The sequence below is a fragment of the Thamnophis elegans genome, chromosome 11 (genome assembly GCF_009769535.1).
Source record: "Thamnophis elegans isolate rThaEle1 chromosome 11, rThaEle1.pri, whole genome shotgun sequence".
Lineage (NCBI taxonomy): Eukaryota > Metazoa > Chordata > Lepidosauria > Squamata > Colubridae > Thamnophis > Thamnophis elegans.
Window position 1 is genome coordinate 4,579,209 of NC_045551.1, and position 21,305 is coordinate 4,600,513.

Sequence of the window (21,305 nt, forward strand, 5' to 3'; positions counted from 1 at the left end):
GGATGGAAGGCTGAGTCAACCCTGAGCCGGTGAGATTTGAACCGCTGACCTGCTGATCTAGCAGTAGCCTGCAGTGCTGCATTTAACCACTGCGCCACCTTGGCCTATGAGAAAGAAAATCAACATCACGTTTATTTATCCATCACATTTATTTCTTTATTTATCCAATCCATTTATTTGTTTCTCGTGTCTTTCAGCTCATTTCAAGCAGCCTTCCTTTGAAAGTCAAGCATTTTTAGAAGCGGTCCAGTTTTTCCGTCAGGAGAAAGGCCATTACGGACTGTCAGAAATAATTATAGGAAATGAAAACCAGGTACTGATATTGGGAAGTGTGGGGTATAGGAAACTGTCATGAAAAGTCTTCCATTCTTTTGGATGGAACTCCATTCTTGATGGAAAGATTTTTTTGTGAAAAGGATGTTCATCTCAACCATTTTCAGGTCAAACCAATTTGCTTTTTTTAAAAATATAAATTTTTATTTTTATTACATAGACAACACATACACACAACAATAAAAAAAACAAAGAAAACATCATCACATACAGCGTGTCGTTTGGTTACAGGTGTTTTAACATCCATATTCTCGAATAACATTTACCATCTCAGATTTTTCATCTAGTATAACTAAATGCCTCACTTTCATTGTACAGTATATGTTCAGTTACAATTAGTATTATTTTTGTTCCAGTAAATCATGATTCCCTTACATTCTTGATTATCTATTTGATAACAGTATACCTTTATATAATCCCCATGTGATAGAAAAAAAAATTTTTTTACCAACCATTTATATTTGTATATCACTATTTTCAATTATGCATAATTCCACCAATCAACTATCAGGTATGCTTATGTTCATTATTATCCTTGTACATCATACATTCAAACAGAAATCTTATTCCTTCATTTTTCAACAAAATATTCTAAATAGTCGCTACATCTATCTATCCATCTATCTATCTATCTATCTATCTATCTATCTATCTATCTATCTATCTATATTTAGTGTCACAACCCCTGGTAAGCCCCAATTATGGGAGGAAGCCAACCGCTTCCATCATCTGTCAATCGGCTCGTCACAAGAGTCCATCACGACAGAAACCCAATATTTTTACTGTTGCCTTTGTTATATTTGTGTTTTATTTGTGCTGATAAATAAATAAAGAGAGACTAGTATAGATCTATTTCAAGCTATTTAGCTCTCATCAGTTAGCAGGTTCGAATCCCAGTAAGGATATGGCTAGCTGATGAGAGCTAAATAGCTTGAAATAGATCTATACTAGTCTCCCTTTATTTATTTATCAGCACAAATAAAACACACACACACACACACACACACACACACACACACATACCAATTTTCAATTATTCCCTTATTAAAATTATTTATCAACAACAAGATATCATTGTAATATGTTCTTAACGTTATACATTATATCACCAATCCTCTATCAAGTATACATAAAATCATTATTATCCTTATCCTTTTTAAAGCAAAAAATTCTAAAGTATTCAATTCATAGATGTATCAGTTTTTCATTCTATCATTGTTAATTTATTTCACAGTTAATTTCTGTGCTTTTGAGGCTAAAGAAAAAAAATTATTAAATGTTTATCTCTTTTCAGATTCTTAGCAACCTTGTGATGGAGGAACTCCTCTCCAGCCTTCAGAGCATGGTGCTCCCTAAAATGAAAGGGAAAAGGAATGAGCGAAAGCGGGCGTGGTTTGGTGTAAGTACTAGATTTCCTGATCACAAAGTTCTTTTTTAAAAAAATCATGTTGATAACAACTACTTCTTTTTTTTTCTTTTTTTTATAAAGATTTTTATTAACAAACATGTAAAATACACACACACAAAAGTTAGACGTACACCACATTTATACAATACAATACGAAGAATTTCCTGGTTTTTTATAATAGCAAATCATCAATCGATACTGCTCACCTTGTATTATTTCCCCTTCTATTATATTTCATTTGGATTTCACCATTCTTAACCCTCTTATTTTACTCATAACTATTATTTTTGAGTGTTGTTATATTCTTTCATTGATTTTTGTTTCTTTCCTCCATCCACCTATACCATTGATCCCATATCTGGTAGAATTCTGATTCTTCTTTTCCCTGGATTTCTTTAGTTAGTTAGCTAGTATCTATCAAGAGATGTTGCAGCTGGAAATAGCCCCCGAGAGAAAAAGATTACAGATAGTCCTCTGTAATCTAACCACTAAGCCACAAGGTTCTCCTCCTTTATCAGCTGAGCCAGGGAAATAGGTATGTATTTAGTGTCACAACCCCTGGTATGCCCAAATATGGGAGGAAGTCTACTGCTTCCATTCTCTGTCTATCAGCTCGTCACAAGAGACCATCCAGACAGAAACCCAATATTTTTACTGTTGCCTTTGTATATATATATGTAACTGCGTAACTGTTCCTTACACCTATTAGCTCTCCGTTGCCAGGCATCCATATATATATATATATATATATATATATATATATATATATATATATATATATATATATATATATATATATATATATATATATATATATATATATATATAAAACAAGAACAATCATTACCTTCATGGTTAATTTATGAAGCTGGTTTGGAGCTGGTTTGCATGGCTGGCAAATAGTTTCATTCCTGCTTTTTGTTATAGATTCTAGAAGAAACATATCATTTGGTACATGATCAGGTATCGGATGGATTACGTGCTCTGAAAGAAGAATGCAAAGAGGCCACTCGAGGACTAGAGGGAACTATTCGTTCAAACATAGACCAGATTGTGGCTTCGAAAGACTTTCTGGCTACGAAAATAAAAGGTAAATTGAATGTCACAAATTAGCATTTGTGGCACGCGGAGCCCTCTCTCCGGGGACGTCAGCTGTTGCCCCAGCTCAGCTCCACTGTGCATGTGCCCGCACCTCCCGCCAGCCAGCTGCTTATTGGGTTTCTGCCACGCATGCGCAGGGGGAGGGGGGAGTGTTGGGGGTGCAGCACGCCTTCCCACGGCCCATTTTTGGTCCCAGGAGGCTGCAGGGAGGCCCAAAATGGGGCGCGGGCAGGGTGCACGGACATGCATAAGGAGGTCACGGGCGCATGTGCAGAGGGGGCACGTGGGAGGGGTATCACACACATTGCATTATGGGTGTGGGAACACACACACATGCTGTCACACGCACACGCACGCTTTCGGCACACGACAACAAAAAGATTATCCATCACTGTTATAGATGATCTAATTCTATTTTGTTAAAAAGCAAAAAAACCAACAACACCCCGAACCTATAAGCAATATAGTACAAATGAAGATGATCAATAGCACTTCTAGTTTTGGCCTGCATTTCTGTGCACATTTATCGGAACTAGCCTCATTGAATAATTAGGGCTTTTTTTTTCTTTAAAAAGTATAAATTGGGTTGCATGCAGGGTGGATAAAAATGATGTTTTTTTTATTTAGATCATGTTTTTTTTATTTTTATTAAATTTATTTTAATGAAATACTTTTTGAATTAAAATCGATCTAAAGATAGTTTTCTATTTAAGATGCATTAATAATTTAGTTTATTCAGCATGCAATGGAACATAGTTACGTAGCATGAGAGGCTGTATATTTTGCAATATTGGGACTCTCGGTGAGTCAACAGCAGGTCAGAGAAGGAGTTAGCAATAGCCATAGCAGTTAGACTTATATACCGCTTCATAGGGCTTTCAGCCCTCTCTAAGCGGTTTACAGAGTCAGCATATTGCCCCCAACAATCCAGGTCCTTATTTCACCCACCTCGGAAGGATGGAAGGCTGAGTCAACCTTGAGCCGGTGAGATTAGAACCGCTGAACTGCAGATAACAGTCAGCTGAAGTGGCCTGCAGTACTGCACCCTAACCACTGCGCCACCTCGGCTCTTGTGAAGCTGCCTTGTCTCCTCCCCACTGCTCCAATGCATGACATCACGATCACTCTCCCTTGTCTCCTCCCCACTGGTCCAAGGCTCAGGCAACTCCTGATGGCCAACCAGCCTCTCTGCGCCCTGCTCGGAGTCGGAACCCTGTCCAGGGTCCTCCACATCCTCCAGAGCCGACTCATAGGGCCTCTCGCTGTCGGAGTCTGGTGGCAGCTCCAACGGCTCCTGCTGGGCCACAACAGAAGAGTATACATGCTTTTCAACTTTTGTATTGGAAAAGATTCCTGAGAATACTGTGGATAACCAAGAAAACATACCAAAGGACCTCTGAACAAATCGACTCAAAGTTGTCACTTGAGTACAAAAAAACAAGACTTTAATTATTTGATTTTGGACACATTATGCAAGGACCCACATTCTGGATAAGTCTCTAATCCTGGAAAAAGTAGAAGGAAAGGGAAGAATATTAGCTATATGGATTGACACAGTGGCAAAGAGCATATACTGTTGGGAAACCTGAAAGAGCAGATTAAGAGTAGATCACCATGGAGAAAAACTCTCTATGCGGTCACTGGAAGTTGAAAATGATGACACATAATCAATCAATCAATCAAAAATTAATTATTATTATTATAGAAGGCTAATTTTAATTTGGCTACCAATATTCAAATTTTACAACAAAAAATTAGAGACACTGAACAACAACTTATGATGATAAATTTTAATAGGAAGGCATTTGCAATAAGAGTCAGAGGATTCCGTGAAAAGGAGCAAGAGAATTTGAAACAGACCTTTGCTGAGGCCTTCAGCCATGCGCTGGGAAGCCCGGGACTTAACTTTGATTGGCAGATTCGGAAAATCTATCGCCAGAACTCATTGATAGCGGAACAGCGACAGCTCCCGAGGGACATAATTATACATTTCTCTACAAAAGAATCTAGAAATGCGATTGTACAAAAGTTTTATAATAACAGTTTCCGAGTTGACGGCCAGGACCTGATTGTTTTCAAAGATATTCCTTTTCAGATGTTGAAGGCAAGAAGGGACTACACCTTTTTAACTAAGGAGCTTAGGAGTCAACAGATTCGATACAGATGGGAGGCCCCTGCCGGTATCACGGTTACATTTGAGAATCAAAGATTTCGTCTTAACTCTGTTTCGGAGGCTCAAGATTTCTATTGTAGGACTCTGAAGGCGGGACTTCCTGACGCGCTTGGAAGAGAGGAGAGACAAGCGGAAGGAGAAGGCAAGCGGCCGGCCATGTGGCTGCAAGATGGAGGGGGTAGCCCCTCCTCCCTCGGAGAAGCAGAAAAATGGAGATCGAGAATTTAGACATTTTAAAATGCTTGCTAAAGCTGAGGACTGAATGGGGGTTTGAGACCCCTCTCCGGTAGAAAAAGCGGACTAATTTTTATCAGAAGGGAAAGCTGGGTGAAACTACTTTGAGCTAGATTTTAAATTAACGTTAGCATAAATTTGATAGTGGTAAACACCAGACAAGCAAGGGATGAGGGTAAAATTTACGTTGTTTAAAGCTTATTAGAACAGAAAGCTGGTTGGGATTATATTAAGATAAGTGTAAAAAGAATGTGGAATGATTTATGTTGTTTAAACTTTGTTAGAAGGGACTATTCTAAAATAGAAGGTTAACTGACTCTTGCTGAAAGTATTATTTGAATATGTGGAATGATCCATACTATGTAACTTTTATTTGAAGGGAAAGTTGGTTGAAATCGCTCTGTGTTACATTTTAAACAAATGTTAGTATAAATTTGATAGTGGTAAATATCAGACAAGTAAGGGATGAGGGTAAAATGCATGTGGAATGAACTACGTTATTTAAATCCTATTAGAAGAGGAAGTCGGTTGGAATTACCTTAAGATAGAAATTGATTCCTGTGTAAAGTAATATTTGAACTACGCTGCTTGATCCATGCTATTTAACTTTTATTTGAAGGGGAAGTTGGTTGAAATCGCTCTGAGTTACATTTCAAACAAATGCTAGTATAAATTTGATAGTGGTAAATATCAGACAAGTAAGGGATGAGGGTAAAATGCATGTGGAATGAACTACGTCACTTAAATCCTATTAGAAGAGGAAGTCGATTGGAATTATCTTAAGATAGAAATTGATTCCTGTGTAAAGTAATATTTGATCTACGCTGTTTAATTTTACTAAGAAGGGGAAGCTTGGCTAGATTATTTTGAACTATGTTTGAAAAGGGGGTTAAGAAAGATCATTTACGCTGTTTAAATTTTACTAGAAGGGAAAGTTTGATTACTCGTCTGTAAAGTTATATTTGAATATAAGACATGAACCACGTAGCTTAAATCTTATCGGAAGGGATCATGAGGTTTAGGAAGGGAACGGGAGAGCCTACAGAAGGTTGGGGTAAATAGCAAAGAAGTAAGAGACGAGAATAAAATATAGATAGAATGATTTATACTATTTAAGCATAGATAAAGATGGGGGGCTGAGATCAACACAAAGAGTGGTTTCTTTTTCTCTTTCTTTTCTTTTTTCTTTTTTCTTTTTTTTTCCTCTCTCTTCTTTTTTTTTCTGTTTTTCTTTCTTTTGACATATTACTTTTATTTTTTAATCCATATGTATATATTTTAGACAGAAGGTAGTGCCAGGTGTGGGCCCTGGGAAGTCGGGAGGATTGGGGATGGGGATTTGTGGGGGTGGGGTGGGGGGGTGTTAAAATAGTCTTAATAAGAATAAGAATGTACTTATATACGGTGGTTTTTTCTTTTTCTTTTTTTTCTTTCTTGGTTCATTTTACTTTTATCAGATCAAACAACACTCGAATAAAGGCATACACCGAGGAGGGAGGTAGAGGGAAAGAAGAGGGAGGAGTAAGGAAGGAGTAAGGGGAATGTAAGGAGGGTGTCTGGGGAGTAAGGGGAGAAAGGTTTGTGGGGAAAGGGAAGTAGGAGGGGAGTGTTAGAGGGAGAAAGGAAAGTTGGAGGGGGTAGATGGGGTGTATGGAGGATGGAAGGGTTAGGTGGGGTTGTGAATGATGAGTCGTGTTTCCTTTTTATTCGTTCGTTTTATTCCCTTTTTCTTTTCTTTTCTTTTTCTTTTCTTATAGTAAATACCCTGTATATAAGTGATTGTAAATGGAATGTGAAAAATGAATAAAATATTTTTTTTTTAAAAAAAATTAATTATTTCTAATTCAAGTAAACAAAGCTTGCACAGTGATAGAACTGGTTAGATTCAGATTTTCCAATACTGTATTCTAATATGACATGCAAACTGGGCTCAGCCTGGTGCAAATTATTCTGTATCAGGAATCTGTTCTCGAGAAAGTATCTTGTATTTTCTTAATTCTGAAATGTAATTGCATAGAAGGGCACCATCATTGCATTAATCATATTTAAGCTGGTGGTTTTATACTGCACTTGTATTGTCTAACAGTGAAATAATCCCATTATTATGTTTTTCAGTTAAATGGTATGCTAGTATGTAAATGCACCAACTCATAAATTTTGCATTTCTACAATATGATGTCTACATTCATACATAAGTAGACCCAGACCTGCAATCCAACTGGCAATAGGTGTTTAGCAGGGATGCTAAAAGTTTGAAGACTGGTTCAGTAGTGGGCTTCAAAAATTGTTTGAACCTACTCTGTGGGTGTGGCCTCCTTTGTGGGAGTGGCTTGCCGCCCATGTGACCGGATGGGAGTGGCTTGCCGCCCTTGTGACCGGATATGAAGATGCCGACGACACTTGTCAGAACCACCTTAAATTGCCTCACACACAGCACTGGCATGCATAAGAATATGATGCAAACTTGTTTTTTAAAAGGCATCTTTGGTTTGCGTTCAAACAACTTCAACACCCGCAATGTTCTGATTGCACCACAAACGCAGTAGTCATCCTTACCTTTCCCAGAGGCACTGAGTTTTATAAATAGGAGCATGATAGTGTAGAATAATCATATCCAAGGACCAGTGGTGGGTTTCAAACAAATTTTGGAACCTCTTCTGTAGGTGTGGCCTGCTTTCCGGGTCCACTGGTGGAACCTCTTCTAACCGGTTCGGTAGATTTGACGAACCGGTTCTACCGAATAGGTGCGAACTGGTAGGATCCCACCTCTGGCCTGGTTCTAAATCTACCTTTTCAGTGCTGTTGCAAATTCAAATGTTTGCCGAATGTGCAGACAATAAGGGAGGACTAAGTGTAATAAATTATATAAGATGGCATTTTTTGTTTAAAGTCTTCTTCCTTCTTAGAGTTCAACTCAGGTTTATCTTAAATCTTCAGGGAGCATAACTGAACCTATCCAGATCTGTTGCAGTGAAAGTATTCAGCCCTTTTTAGCTTCTGTACTGGAGGAACTCATGGGGCCAGTGAGCTCCGGATTCACCGAAATCTGCCTGCTGTTTGAAAAGGAAGTCAACGCAATCAGCCAAACCTTTCAAGCAACAAATGATGTTGCAACACTTAATGAGGTAAGGAAGCCAGGATACTAAATTGTTTGCCTTCTGCATCGATGGGAGTCACTTGGGGTCATCACCAGTGGTGGGTTTCAAAAATTGTTCGAACCTGCTCTGTGGGTGTGGCCTCCTTTGTGGGAGTGGCTTGCCACCCATGTGACCGGATGGGAGTGGCTGGCCGCCCATGTGACCGGATATGAAGATGCCGTCAACACTTGTCAGAACCACCTTAAATTACCTCTCACACAGCAGTGGCATGCATAAGAATATGACGTAAACTTGTTTTTTAAAAGGCATCTTTGGTTTGCGTTGAAACAACTTCAACACACGCAATGTTCTGATTGCACCCCAAACGCAGTAGTCATCCTTACCTTTCACAGAGGCCCTGAGTTGTATAATTATGAGCATGATAGTGTAGAATAATCATATCCAAGGACCAGTGGTGGGTTTCAAAAAATTTTTGGAATGTCTTCTGTAGGTGTGGCCTGCTTTCCGGGTCCACTGGTGGAACCTCTTCTAACCGGTTCGGTAGATTTGACGAACCGGTTCTACCGAATAGGTGCGAACTGGTAGGAACCCACCTCTGGTCATCACCCTTCAGTTTATCCTCTGAGGCATAATAGTTTTATCTTGGTCAGATGTTTCCAAGTCTGAGTGACATCCCATACTCTTGCCTTTGGCAAATAACTATCTCTTAGTTTCTATCTGTACATTAAAAATAAGAAGAACCTGTCTCACCCGAAATGTAGAGAGCAGGATTATAAAAATTGGTAAACTACATTCCATAACTTGGACTTGTCATATTTTTGTTTGTTGTTAAACAATCAAATTCCCCTGAAAATCTCAGAAACCACATGATTGAAAGGAAAGAAAACACTGTACAAAATAGCCTACAAAAATATAGGTAATTTTTAGATGTAGATAATATATAGATAATATAGATAAACTGCATCACAACAGAATAGCAATAGCAATAGCAGTTAGACTTATATACTGCTTCATAGGGCTTTCAGCCCTCTCTAAGCGGTTTACAGAGTCAGCATATTGCCCCAACAATCCGGGTCCTCATTTTACCCACCTCGGAAGGATGGAAGGCTGAGTCAACTCTGAGCCGGTGAGATTTGAACAGCTGAACTGCAGATAACAGTCAGCTGAAGTGGCTGCAGTACTGCACTCTACCCACTGCGCCACCTCGGAATGACACAAGTCAACCATGTAACATGAGAATACCATTCAGGAATTGCCTTCTTTCCTTTCCCTTTCCTTCCATGATAGCTTAATCATTCCTTTTTACTGAGGAGTGCCAGCAGAACTCCAGAAACCTTTCTCATTTACCCATATGACACGAAGGGCTGCTGTAATTGTGTAACTACCTGGTTACACAACCTTCTAATTTTTGAATGGACAGTAAATGTACCACTACCGGCAAATCTACTTCCTTCCCAATCTGTGTTTCTGACAGAATGTGAATCGCCTGACGAACCTGCCATACGACTCTGTCAAAATGGAGCCATGCTATCTAAAAGTCAATTTTCTTCAAGAGCAACACCAGGATCTCAAGACCCGCTTCAAATTCCACAACATCGACTTAGTTATCCAGAGGACACACAATGTAATGCAGGAGGTATGATAGGATTCATATATACTTTGGCCATCAGCAATATACAGGCTGATCTTCTGAGGAGTTTAATATAGGTTTGGATGGTTCACCGACAGATGCGCGCTCGACAAAAGCACGCCGACAAAACCGCGGCGAGAAAACAGCAAGGTCGAAAGCGCGCCCACAGAAGCGCGCTGATAAATGCACGCTGACGAAAGCATGCCATCAACAACAATGCGACAACAACGTAATAACTCTAACCCTAAACCTAACCCTAACCCTTACCTTAACCCTAATTGCGCTTTTGTGGGTGCGGTTTTGTCGGCGCTCTTGTGGAAGCGCTTTCGACCGCGCGGTTTTCTCACCACGGTTTTGTCGGCGTGCTTTAGTCAGGCGCGCATTTGATGGGTCGCGCGTTTGGATTACTTGCCAACCAATACTTGGTTACTCCTTTTCTTGATTTGTAATGATTTGGGTTTCCAAATGCAAGTTAGAATTCCCTTTAGATATATAACCAAGACTCCTTAAAGCAAATCTCTCAATCACGTAGTCATGAAGGTAGTTTCACTTCCATCTGGCAAGGTTCTGATGATATAAACCATAAATGGTTTATGGATTATGCTAAGCCACAGTTTATTGAGCATGATTTAAAATCTCTAATACATGAGTTCATATAATGTTTGTTTGTTTATTGGATTTATATGCTACCCTTCTCCCAAGGACTCAGGGTAGCGTACAACATTAAAAAAAAACCCAACACATATTACAAAAGTTTTAAAAAAATAGATAGCGTATCCAAAAAATAAACCTAATTAAGATTAACAATAACATTTAAAAAAAATCGATTAAAATTAACAATGATCAATCATTTATTTTGTTTTGTTCAGGCCAGGCCGGCTTGCTGGAAAAGCCAACTTTTTAGGGTGCATCAGAAGGACCGGAGGTCGGGGATTATACGAAGCTCCGGGGGCAGCTCATTCCAGAGGGAAGGTGCTCCCACAGAGAAGGCTCTCCCCCTGGGGGTCGCTAGCCGACACTGTCTGGCCGACGGCACCCTGAGGAGGCCGACTCTGTGGGATCGCACTGGACGGTGGGAGGCTACCGGTGGCGGTAGGTGGTCTCGCAGGTATCCTGGGCCTAAGCCAAGGAGCGCTGTAAAGGTCATAATTAGTACTTTGAATCGCACCCAGAAGACAACCGGCAACCAGTGCAGGCTACCTAAAAGGGGTGTAACACGGTAGCACCTAGGTGCCCCCATGATAACCCGCGCAGCCGCATTTTGGACCAGTTGAAGCCTCCGGGTGCTCTTCAAGGGCAGCCCCATGTAGGGAGCGTTACAGTAGTCTAGGCGAGAAAGGACGAGGGCATGAGTGATGTACTAACATCACTAACATTTTGTTTATGTACTAACATAAACAAAAAAACCTCTGCATTATAACTTCCTGTGCAAATAAATTCATGGAATAATTCATAAAGACAAAGTTATTTGCAATAAGAAGAAAAAACATTGCCAACATGCCTTATAAATAAATATTTCTACGTACAACTAGATGAGAGAGCTGAGTGGCAGATGGACCGCTGAAATAAAATAAATAAGGCAACTATTTTTTAATCTGTTTTTAGATTCTGGAAAATGCAGTATATACATTTGAGCAGCTACTGGGTTTAAATCACTCCAAAGACGTAACCAAAACGGCAACAGCCATAGAAAAAGTCAAACTTCGTGTTCTTAAGGTGAAGTATTTATTTCTTTTGCTTATTCTCAAAGTAGGAATGTTGGGTTATAATGTTATTGCCATGTAGGGCTGGTGTATTTAGATGTGCTGGGAATTCTGGGAATCGCACCCCAAACACTCATAGAGGTACATTTTAGAAAGATGACATAAAAGGCATGTGTGCATTTTATTGTTTATACAATGCCATATACCTAGATCTAATATTAAGAATAAATGAATGAATAAATTAACAAATAAACACACTAGGAATAAATAAGTTTATTCCAGGTTTGCTGCAAAGAAGTAACTTCCTATTTTCTCAAGATCTTTGTAACTTTCCTTTCTTTTTCTACTTCTCTCATCACTTCTTTAATTATTATTTTTCTTTATTCTTTCAATTTTCAAATTGCAGCACTGTTTTTATTCTGTTGAAAACTTCCTTAGTAAAAAAAATTATATATTTATAAAAAAGGATAACATCGAGTTTGCTGTGATCCTACAGATAAAAAATGTCTGTATATTTAGAGATAGTTATTGGCTTTATGCTTGATTTGGTTCCACCACAAAACCGCGGTCGACTAAAGCGCGCTCGCCGAAACCGCGTACCTGACGTCATCACAGCGCGACGAAAAAAGCACGCTGTGAGCGCTAAAGCTAAAATTAATCCCTAAACCTAAACCTAACCCTTACCTTAACGTGAATCGGCTTGCTTTCAAAGCGCTTTTTAAAGCGCCCTTTTTTCTCCGCGGTCACTGTTGTCGCGCTGCTGATGACGTCAGCGACGCGCTTTAATCGGGCGCGCTTTAGTGGACCGCGGTTTTGTCGTGCCACGCTTGATTTTAGTATACATTAGCAGGGGAGGAAGTTGGGAAGTAGGTGTTTCCAAAATCTCATACCGGATTCTTCTTTTTACACAACTTATATGGCAGCAATATGATTATGATAGCAGTACTATCCGGAAGAGGATATTTCAGGATATATTGATCCAAGTCACTCTGCCCACACTTCAGCGGACATTGGCTTCAACGTGTAAACCGGTAGGTTAATATACTGACATATATGACTCAAAGGTATTTGCAAATCAAAACTAAAATGCTAATAATGTCAGCAGACAATAGTTCTTTAGTTTTAAAGTCTGTCAAAATGAAATGATAGAGACAAGACAGCAACAGTGAGTTGGAGTTGGCCTAATCTGTAGGATTTATGGTTAACTTAAATCCTGTGGATTTTCACTGATCTAGATTACGTGTGACAAGTTTTTTCTTAAACCTATCTCTCTTCCTAAAACTCCAAGGTTGTTGTAAAAAAGCTAGGCTTTTCTTTTCTTTTTTCTTGAAAGCCAAAGGAATATATTGGGCACAAGATATGGTTAGTTCCTCATGTTAGAACAAATCATAAAATATAAGAATTGAAGGGGACCTTGGAGAGGATCTGTATTCTTCTGAAATATGAAAAGATAATTAAAAGTTACTTTGGGCAAAATGATAAGATGTTGCAAAGAAGCCTTTGCATATTATACCTATAAAAATTAGTTAGAATTTATATAATCCTCTGTCTAAAGCATGTGTTATGTTTCCTTGAAAAACTAATTCATGCAGTTCTTCTTATGGACATTCTGTTAAGAAACAGATACATATATGTAAGAGTGAGATATTTTAAAAACAGATGGAAAGACATATAAACATGTACATAGTATTTGGGGCATCTTCTCGGAATGGGTTTTCAGAGCTTGAGAAAGAGGAGGGCAGTTTGCAAAAGGCTACATGATTTTTTTAATCGGTATAGATATATTAGAAAAAATATTTTACCCATTTAGAAAATTGATAGCCACATTCCTGGTGCAGTAGTCCTAGACTGGACTACTGCAACGTGCTCTACATGGGGCAGCCCTTGAAGAGCATTCGGCGACTCGAGCTTGTCCAGAATGCAGCCGCGCGAGCGATCGTGGGTGCACCTCGGTTCTCCCACGTAACACCTATCCTCCGCGAGCTGCACTGGCTGCCTATTGGTCTCCGGATACGCTTCAAGGCGCTAGTCGTCACTTATAAAGCCCTTCATGGTATTGGACCTGGGTACTTGAGAGACCGCCTGCTGCCAATTACCTCCACTAGACCGATTAGATCCCACAGATTAGGCCTCCTCCAAATTCCATCCGCCGGCCAGTGTCGACTGGCGACTACCCGGAGGAGAGCCTTCTCTGTGGCCGCTCCGACCCTCTGGAACGAGCTCCCCGTGGAGATTCGAACCCTCACCACCCTCCAGGCCTTCCACAAAGCCCTTAAAACCTGGCTGTTCCTGGGGCTAAAGAATTGTTGCCCCCGTCTCGAATGGTATGACTGTTGTGTGTTTTAAATTATGCATTGTTTTGTGTTGTTTTAATTTTTTGTTTGTATCCCCCTTCCCTGGTTTGAGTTGTGAGCCGCCCTGAGTCCCCTTCGGGGGGAAAAGGGTGGCATATAAATAAAATAAACATTCAAACAATATTCAACATCAAAGAGTGATTGGCAAAAGAATGAAGGAATCTATCTGTTTTCTTAGTAAATGAAGAATGTGCCGATATTCTCTACTCATAATATTTTTTGCAAACCACATTGTCTTTCCATGCCTACTTTACTTGTGGCAGTTCCCAGGGAAATTCATTTCGTTGCAGAGATCGATTAAGACCCCTTCACTCTCAGATATTCTAATAAACCTCACTTCTAATTACAGTTTATTATTTTTTTCCGGTAAATGTGTTATTTTCCAATTAGCCATTATTACTTTAAATTATATCTTGTACTGTAGATGCTTCAGGAGTACGAACAGTACATCTTTGCTGAATATAACAGTTTGATACAAGTTGAGAATGTCTACGAAGAGATTCTGTTTCAGACGTTGCTTGATGAATCCTTAAAAGGTAACTTTGCTTCTTGTGAGATGCATATTGATTTCTCTTGGCAAGTATATAAAATGGACCGATTAATTCAAGGAGTTTTTTAAGTTTTAGCTTGATCTTTTTCATTTAGCAGTCTTTGGATTCTTCCAAAAAAAACCCAATAGGCTTAAAACCAGGGTTGAAAAATCAAAATATATTATTATCTATGCCTTCCCTGGGCATTGTCAGAGTTGAAGATTAATACATATGGGGGTACAGGACAGGGGTGGGTTTCTCGCCCCGTTCCAACCGGTTCGGTTGGAACGTGGCCGGCGGCGTCCTCGTGCACACACGCGGTACTAGCGTCTGCACGACGCTCCATCTGCTCCTGGACAATCGTGCAGGCGCTGTATGCGTCCTGCGTATGCGTGGAAGCGCAGAACTCGTCAAAACCGGGTAAGGACCGCGGGCGGGTGGGTGCACCCTTCGCCGTTCCCGGAAGTTACTTACTTCCGGGTTCGGCGACCAACCGGTTCGCAGGGACCGCCGCGAACCGGTTGAAACCCACCCCTGGTACAGGATTGAGGAAGGTGGTTTGTTGACTTTGTGGATGATTTGAGAAGAGACACTTCCCTCCATTTAGTTCTTCCAAGATAATATTGCCTTGTTCTCAGCATGTTTTTGTGCTCTTCAACTATGGCTGAATATCTTTTCTCTGTTTGTTTGTATCCATCTCCTGCTCAGTGATAAAAGAAGCAGTCCATCTGAAGAAACATAACCTTTATGAGGAAATAAACCTGCCCTCTGAAAGCGTGTCCAGTTTGAGCGATCTAAAAACTCCTGTAGAATCAGCACAGGCTAGCCCAGTTAGAGAGCCAGCCCCCAATTTGATGGATGACTCCGATGCTTGCCTTGAAAGTAATGAAGTTTTCTTAGCAGAAAAACTCCGTCAAGAAGAGGAATGTGATGAGGCTAGGAAGACAAAAGAAGAGGGGGTGATAATTTCAGTTTTCAATGGCAGTGAATCAACTCCCAAAATACTTACTGTTGTAGAGGGAGCCCTTCCAATCACAAATGTCAGTGAAAGCACAATGAAACAGAGTAAAGGAACAGCAGAAGAGCCTCCAGTTCATGACAATGTGAATGAAATTAGAAATCTGTTGACCCTGACTGTTGAACTGAAAGAATATGAACAGTCTACGAACAAAGAACAAGATTTACAAGAGTGTAGAACCTCAAACTCAAAGGAAGAAGCAGAAGACAAGAGTCAAGAGGATTATCAAACAGGTGATTTGCAGAAGCCCTGTTCTCCCACTGTAAAGGCGGATGATACAAATATTGTAAGTAGCTCTGGGGAAACAAGCACCATAGTTCATCAGGATGCTCCTGAGAAGCGTGATGAACAACGTCCCAGTGATATCTCAAGGGAAGAACCGAAAGAATATGAACAGTCTACGAACATAGAACAAGATTTACAGGAGTGTAGAATGTCAAACCCAAAGGAAGAAGAGAAGAGGCAAGAGGACCATCAAACAGGTGATTTGCAGAAGCCCTGTTCTCCCACTGTAAAGGCAAATATTGTAAGTAGCTTTGGGGAAACAAGTACCATAATTCATCGGGATGCTCCTGAGAAGCGTGATGAACAACGTCCCAGTGATATCTCAAGGGAAGAACTGAAAGAATATGAACAGTCTACGAACAAAGAACAAGATTTGCAGGAGTGTAGAACGTCAAACTCAAAGGAAGAAGCAGAAGACAAGAGTCAAGAGGACTATCAAACAGGTGATTTGCAGAAGCCCTGTTCTCCCACTGTAAAGGCGGATGATACAAATATTGTAAGCAGCTCTGGGGAAACAAGCACCATAATTCATCAGGATGCTCCTGAGAAGCGTGATGAACAACGTCCCAGTGATATCTCAAGGGAAGAACTGAAAGAATATGAACAGTCTACGAACAAAGAACAAGATTTACAGGAGTGTAGAACGTCAAACCCAAAGGAAGAAGCAGAAGACAAGAGTCAAGAGGACTATCAAACAGGTGATTTGGAGAAGCCCTGTTCTCCCACTGTAAAGGCGGATGATACAAATATTGTAAGTAGCTCTGGGGAAACAAGCACCATAATTCATCAGGATGCTCCTGAGAAGTGTGAAGAACAAAGTCCCAGTGATATCTCAAGGGGAGAGTTGAACGCAGAGCCAAACGTTGCACATCCAGATGAAAAGAATGATGTTACCTATGACCAGTCTCAAACAGAGCCGTCTACTGAAAGTGGACAATCTGACCAGAGTAAAATAGGCCCTTCACCTCATAATATTGTGTCCGAAGAACAGAACTCGCAAACTGAGTATGCTGAAGTTCAACAACCCGACCAGATAAGAGAAGGATTTTCCTCTCTCCATTCTTTTCCAAAGGAAGATCATTCCCAAATGGGACAATGTATTCAAGCAGATTCTCAGGGAGCAGAACTGTCCCTTCTGCAATCTGTCCTGAGGGAAACAGAGATGTCACCCTTCTTGTGCTGTTCTGTTGAAACTCAACAAAGCATGTTGCATACAGAATCTTCAAGTACCGACTCACCCCCTCTCCTAGTTTCCTTAGACGTGAAAGAAACTGAGGTTAACAATATGGAAAGCGTGGACTCGGGAAATCCCACTTTTGATCAACGGGGTGATCCTGGACAAGGAGGTGAGTCCTTGCTGCAAACGGATGCCGCAGATATAATTAAAAGTGATAAAAGTTGAAAAAAGAAATACAGAGGGCAACTGTTCTGATTCACTACTTACGAAATGGAATTTTGTAAATTTAAAGCCTGAGCCTAAGTTATGATTACTTTCCTTAAAACTAGAATGGAGAGACTTATTCAAAATTCACAGCCTACTTGAGAGCCATCTTTTAATTTGAACCCGTGGCTTTCTGAAAATTTGCATTGTTTGAATAATACTCTTGTGCCACTTGCTTCTTCTTGACACTTACTCATTCAGAAATGAATCATGAAAGAATCATCACTCAAGTAGTGAATAATTTTGCAAACTAACCAGTTATAACTTGGTTGAATGTTTAGCCTTTCCTATTTTTTTGAAAACACAGTTCATTGGGAATATGGATTGCCCTGTTGACAATGAACAATCTATTTGTGAATGACAAATAGCGACTCTCAGTAGAATTTAGAAGGAAGTGCTAAAATCAGGTGTTGCAAGAGAGAGAAAAATATTACGTGATATATAATAAAGGAAAAAAGGAAGGCAAATCTTTAACAGAAGTAATAGTAAAAATTTCCTTACTGGAATCTTATGGAAGATAATTGTATATAGTGTTTTGAATTTTCATAGGTATATTGTTGTTTTTTGTACTTAAAAGCTTTGGCAGATATTTTGAGAATGGAGAGAACTAATTCCTCTTCTTTTACCATTGTTACTGTTGCTATATTTAAAATTTACCAGAATAATTGAAAGAGATTTTTCTATCCTATTTTTCTATATCTTCTTTTTTTTTTCCAAAGGGAATGACAAATTTTTACTGTAATCTGTGCCACGCACAAAAATGAAACAGAAGCAAGCCAGCCAGTAATTAATAATCCACACCTCAGTATCGTGGCAGTCCATTTTTCCTAATATTGAATTCTATTCCTGCACCTGTAAGACAGTTTCTTTGTTATTTATTTGAGACCATTTATTCTGATTGTGCTAATTAAGGAGACAAGAAGAAGTCGTAGGCCATTGGATCAGCCCAAAGCCTGGGAACTAATTTGGCTAGAAGACTGGAAACCACCATGTCTTTAATTGTTCATGTGCAGTGTAGTTGAATAATGCCTGCCTGTTTCCCCTTTTTATGTCTACAAATAAGAGGGCTTCAGATATTCAATGACTCTTCCAGAGTAGGACAGGGCATTTATAACTCCACTCCTCCGACTCTCAACTTGAAAAGAGCATTCTAAGGGCTAAGGCTAACTAGAATGGTTCCACCACAAAACCGCGGAGGACAAAATCGCGCTCGACGAAAGCGCGCATTTGACGTCATCACAGCGCGACGAAAACATCGCGCTGTGATCGAAAAATGTAAAAATAAAGCGAAAACCTTACCCTAACCCTAAACCTAACCCTTAACCTAACCCTAAACCTAACCCTTAACCTAACCCTAAATCTAACCCTAAACCTAACCGTTAACGTAATGCTAAACCTAACGCTAACCCTTAACCTAACGCTAAATGTAACCCTAACGCTCTAAACCTAACCCTAACCCTTAACCTAACCCTAACCCTAAACCTAACCCTTACCTTTATGTGAATCGGCTTGCTTTAACTTTAATTTTATTTCAATTTTTAATTTTTTTCGTTGCGCTGTGATGACGTCACATGCGCGCTTTCGTCGAGCGCGATTTTGTCCTCCGCGGTTTTGACAGGTCACGAACTAGAATGATTTTTTTCTGATTCCTGTCCTTGAACAGGATTAAAGGGCATCCATTGCATTAAGACTGGTTGGTGGCCACATAATACAGTGTTTTAAAATTGATAGCAAGGGCAGATAAGTTAATTCATTTATTAAAAGCGGGTGCCGCAAATGTAGTCAAGCTGAGTAACTAATCACACATTGTGAAACAATTTTAAAAGTTTGTAATTAGTTGCATTAGCAGAGCAGCTGCAGATAGTATTAACCACAAAATAAGAAATTTGGCACTCATTCTGGGCAGGAGGAGAACTCTCCAGCCAGGGCAGAGAAAAACAACTATGCTTTTGGCTAATTGAAAACGTTTCCACATTATTACTATTTAAATTTGCTAACTTATTGCTCATATTTCATCATCCTGTTTTCCAACTTCCTGTTCACAACCCCGAGAACTAAAATACTTTTAGATTATAATTCTTTGAACTCTAAACTGCACAAGTACCTTTTAATTGCAAAGGCGGTGAGATTATTTTGATGATAAGCCATCATTTACTATTTTAGTTCAGTGCATGAAATAAAAATAAAAAAACTTAAATAAATTTGCACAATGACATCTCTCTTTTTTAATATGTTCAAATAATTGATAGCATGCTATGTCAGTTATGCATTTAGCATCCTATATTCTAGAGGTGTTATATACTGAAAATATTTATGGCTACATTTCTCCATTTCCTATAAATCCAGAACAGTAAAATATGTCCCTTTGCTGTTAGTCATACAACAGAAAAAAACACACTTAAGTTTTGATCTATACAACAATAGAGCTTCACTGTGCATGCAGGGGAGGAAATTGAATAATGGAGGATTAGCAAAATAATAGAAACTATTAGTCACCAATTAGTTCTACACTTATTACAAGCAGCACTTAACACTCTTAACTGACTTCTCATTATTTGACACTTGGAAAAAGGCAAAGTGGGCAGATTTAGCCCCAAAGACTCCAGTTGCTAATCTTTGTCATAGTTATATTACAATATGAATTAATTTGAGATTCTAAATATTTAATTCAGGAGTGAAATCAACTTACCTTCGTTACTAGTTCACAAATCTGAGTGTGCACTATTAATAGTAATTAATACTGTGTTTTCTCAAAAATAAGACAGGGTCTTATTTTCTTTTGACCCCTGGAATAAGCGCTTGGCCTTATTTTCAGGGAGGTCTTATTATTTTTGAGGTGCAGGAGACGGTGAGTGTGGTCACTTCATGGCTGCTGCTGTGTTGCAATATTTTGGGGGAGGGTTATTTTTAGGAGAGGGCTTATTTTAGTGCATGCGCTCAAAAGCCTGATTAGGCTTATTATCCGGGGAGGTCTTATTTTCAAGGAAACAGGGTAATTCGGTACTATGAACATTCCTTCTGAATTCTTTACTAAGTTTGCATAGCCATAGCCTGTACATGATAAAGAGCCGAGGTGGCGCAGTGGTTAGGGTGCAGTACTACAGGCCACTTTAGCTGACTGTGATCTGTAGTTCAGCGGTTCAAATCTCACTGGCTCAAGGTCGACTCAGCCTTCCATCCTTCCGAGGTGGGTGAAATGAGGACCCAGACTGTGGGGGCGATATGCTGACTCTGTAAACCGCTTAGAGAGGGCTGAAAGCCCTATGAAGCGGTATATAAGTCAAATAAATAATAAATAAATAAATAAACCAGTATTTAGCATCCTGAGATTTCAGAAAAGGCTCTTCCACTATTATTAATTACTGCTACCATTCATTTTTTTCAAGCTCATAGGTGAGCCTAAAAAAAGATGCAGCTGCTTTGATGAGTCAACTTACATGACTCTTAAAGCAGTGGTGAATATCATTTCAGAAGTAGACCATCTTTTATGATGTTCTGAGAAACTTGGCTGAAACTTGACTGAAAGTAATAATCTATGTCGTGCTCCTATTCTCACAAAATGCTTTCGTAATGTTTCCTAACCTCCATTCTATAATATTTGGTGTGAAAGCAGGTCTTTGTTTATTGAATATAACATGAGATCTTAAGAAATATGTGTTGGATCTTTATATTTTAAAAGAATGACTTGGTACTAGTGCAATGAAGCATGCCCAGGCATAACATCTCTTTCAAGCAGCGAACTTTTTTTCAGGTTTCCATAGGAGACTGAAAAATAATTTAGCTGTTTTAGAGCAATGCTTATGCTCTCCTATCTACCAAAATATATTTTCTGCATTATTTTCAAAGCATCTAGAAGATTTCATAAAAGGGAGATAAAATTAATGCAAGTCTACCATTGTCATTCAAAAATTGACTAACATGCTTATGATTGATAATACATATTTGTTTCCTCAAACAAGGGATCTAAATATTTACTTATGATTAAATCGGAAATAGC

At 39.3% G+C, this 21,305-nt stretch overlaps 1 protein-coding gene across 4 annotated transcripts in view; it reads left to right on the plus strand.

Moving 5' to 3' along the window:
• Nucleotides 1-18,445, plus strand: part of NIBAN1 (niban apoptosis regulator 1) — a 73,372-nt gene extending 54,927 nt beyond the window's left edge. For 2 of the 4 annotated variants that reach the window (XM_032226586.1, XM_032226584.1), the window contains 9 exons: nucleotides 198-313; nucleotides 1,628-1,732; nucleotides 2,669-2,831; nucleotides 8,187-8,374; nucleotides 9,822-9,983; nucleotides 11,583-11,693; nucleotides 12,604-12,711; nucleotides 14,459-14,570; nucleotides 15,273-18,445. In XM_032226586.1, coding sequence (XP_032082477.1) covers nucleotides 198-313; nucleotides 1,628-1,732; nucleotides 2,669-2,831; nucleotides 8,187-8,374; nucleotides 9,822-9,983; nucleotides 11,583-11,693; nucleotides 12,604-12,711; nucleotides 14,459-14,570; nucleotides 15,273-17,269 — 3,062 coding nt within the window. In that variant the 3' untranslated portion in view covers nucleotides 17,270-18,445. The remainder of the gene's footprint in view (nucleotides 1-197; nucleotides 314-1,627; nucleotides 1,733-2,668; nucleotides 2,832-8,186; nucleotides 8,375-9,821; nucleotides 9,984-11,582; nucleotides 11,694-12,603; nucleotides 12,712-14,458; nucleotides 14,571-15,272) is intronic. The other 2 variants (XM_032226588.1, XM_032226585.1) reach the window with 2 other exon arrangements.
• Nucleotides 18,446-21,305: the final 2,860 nt, after the last annotated feature.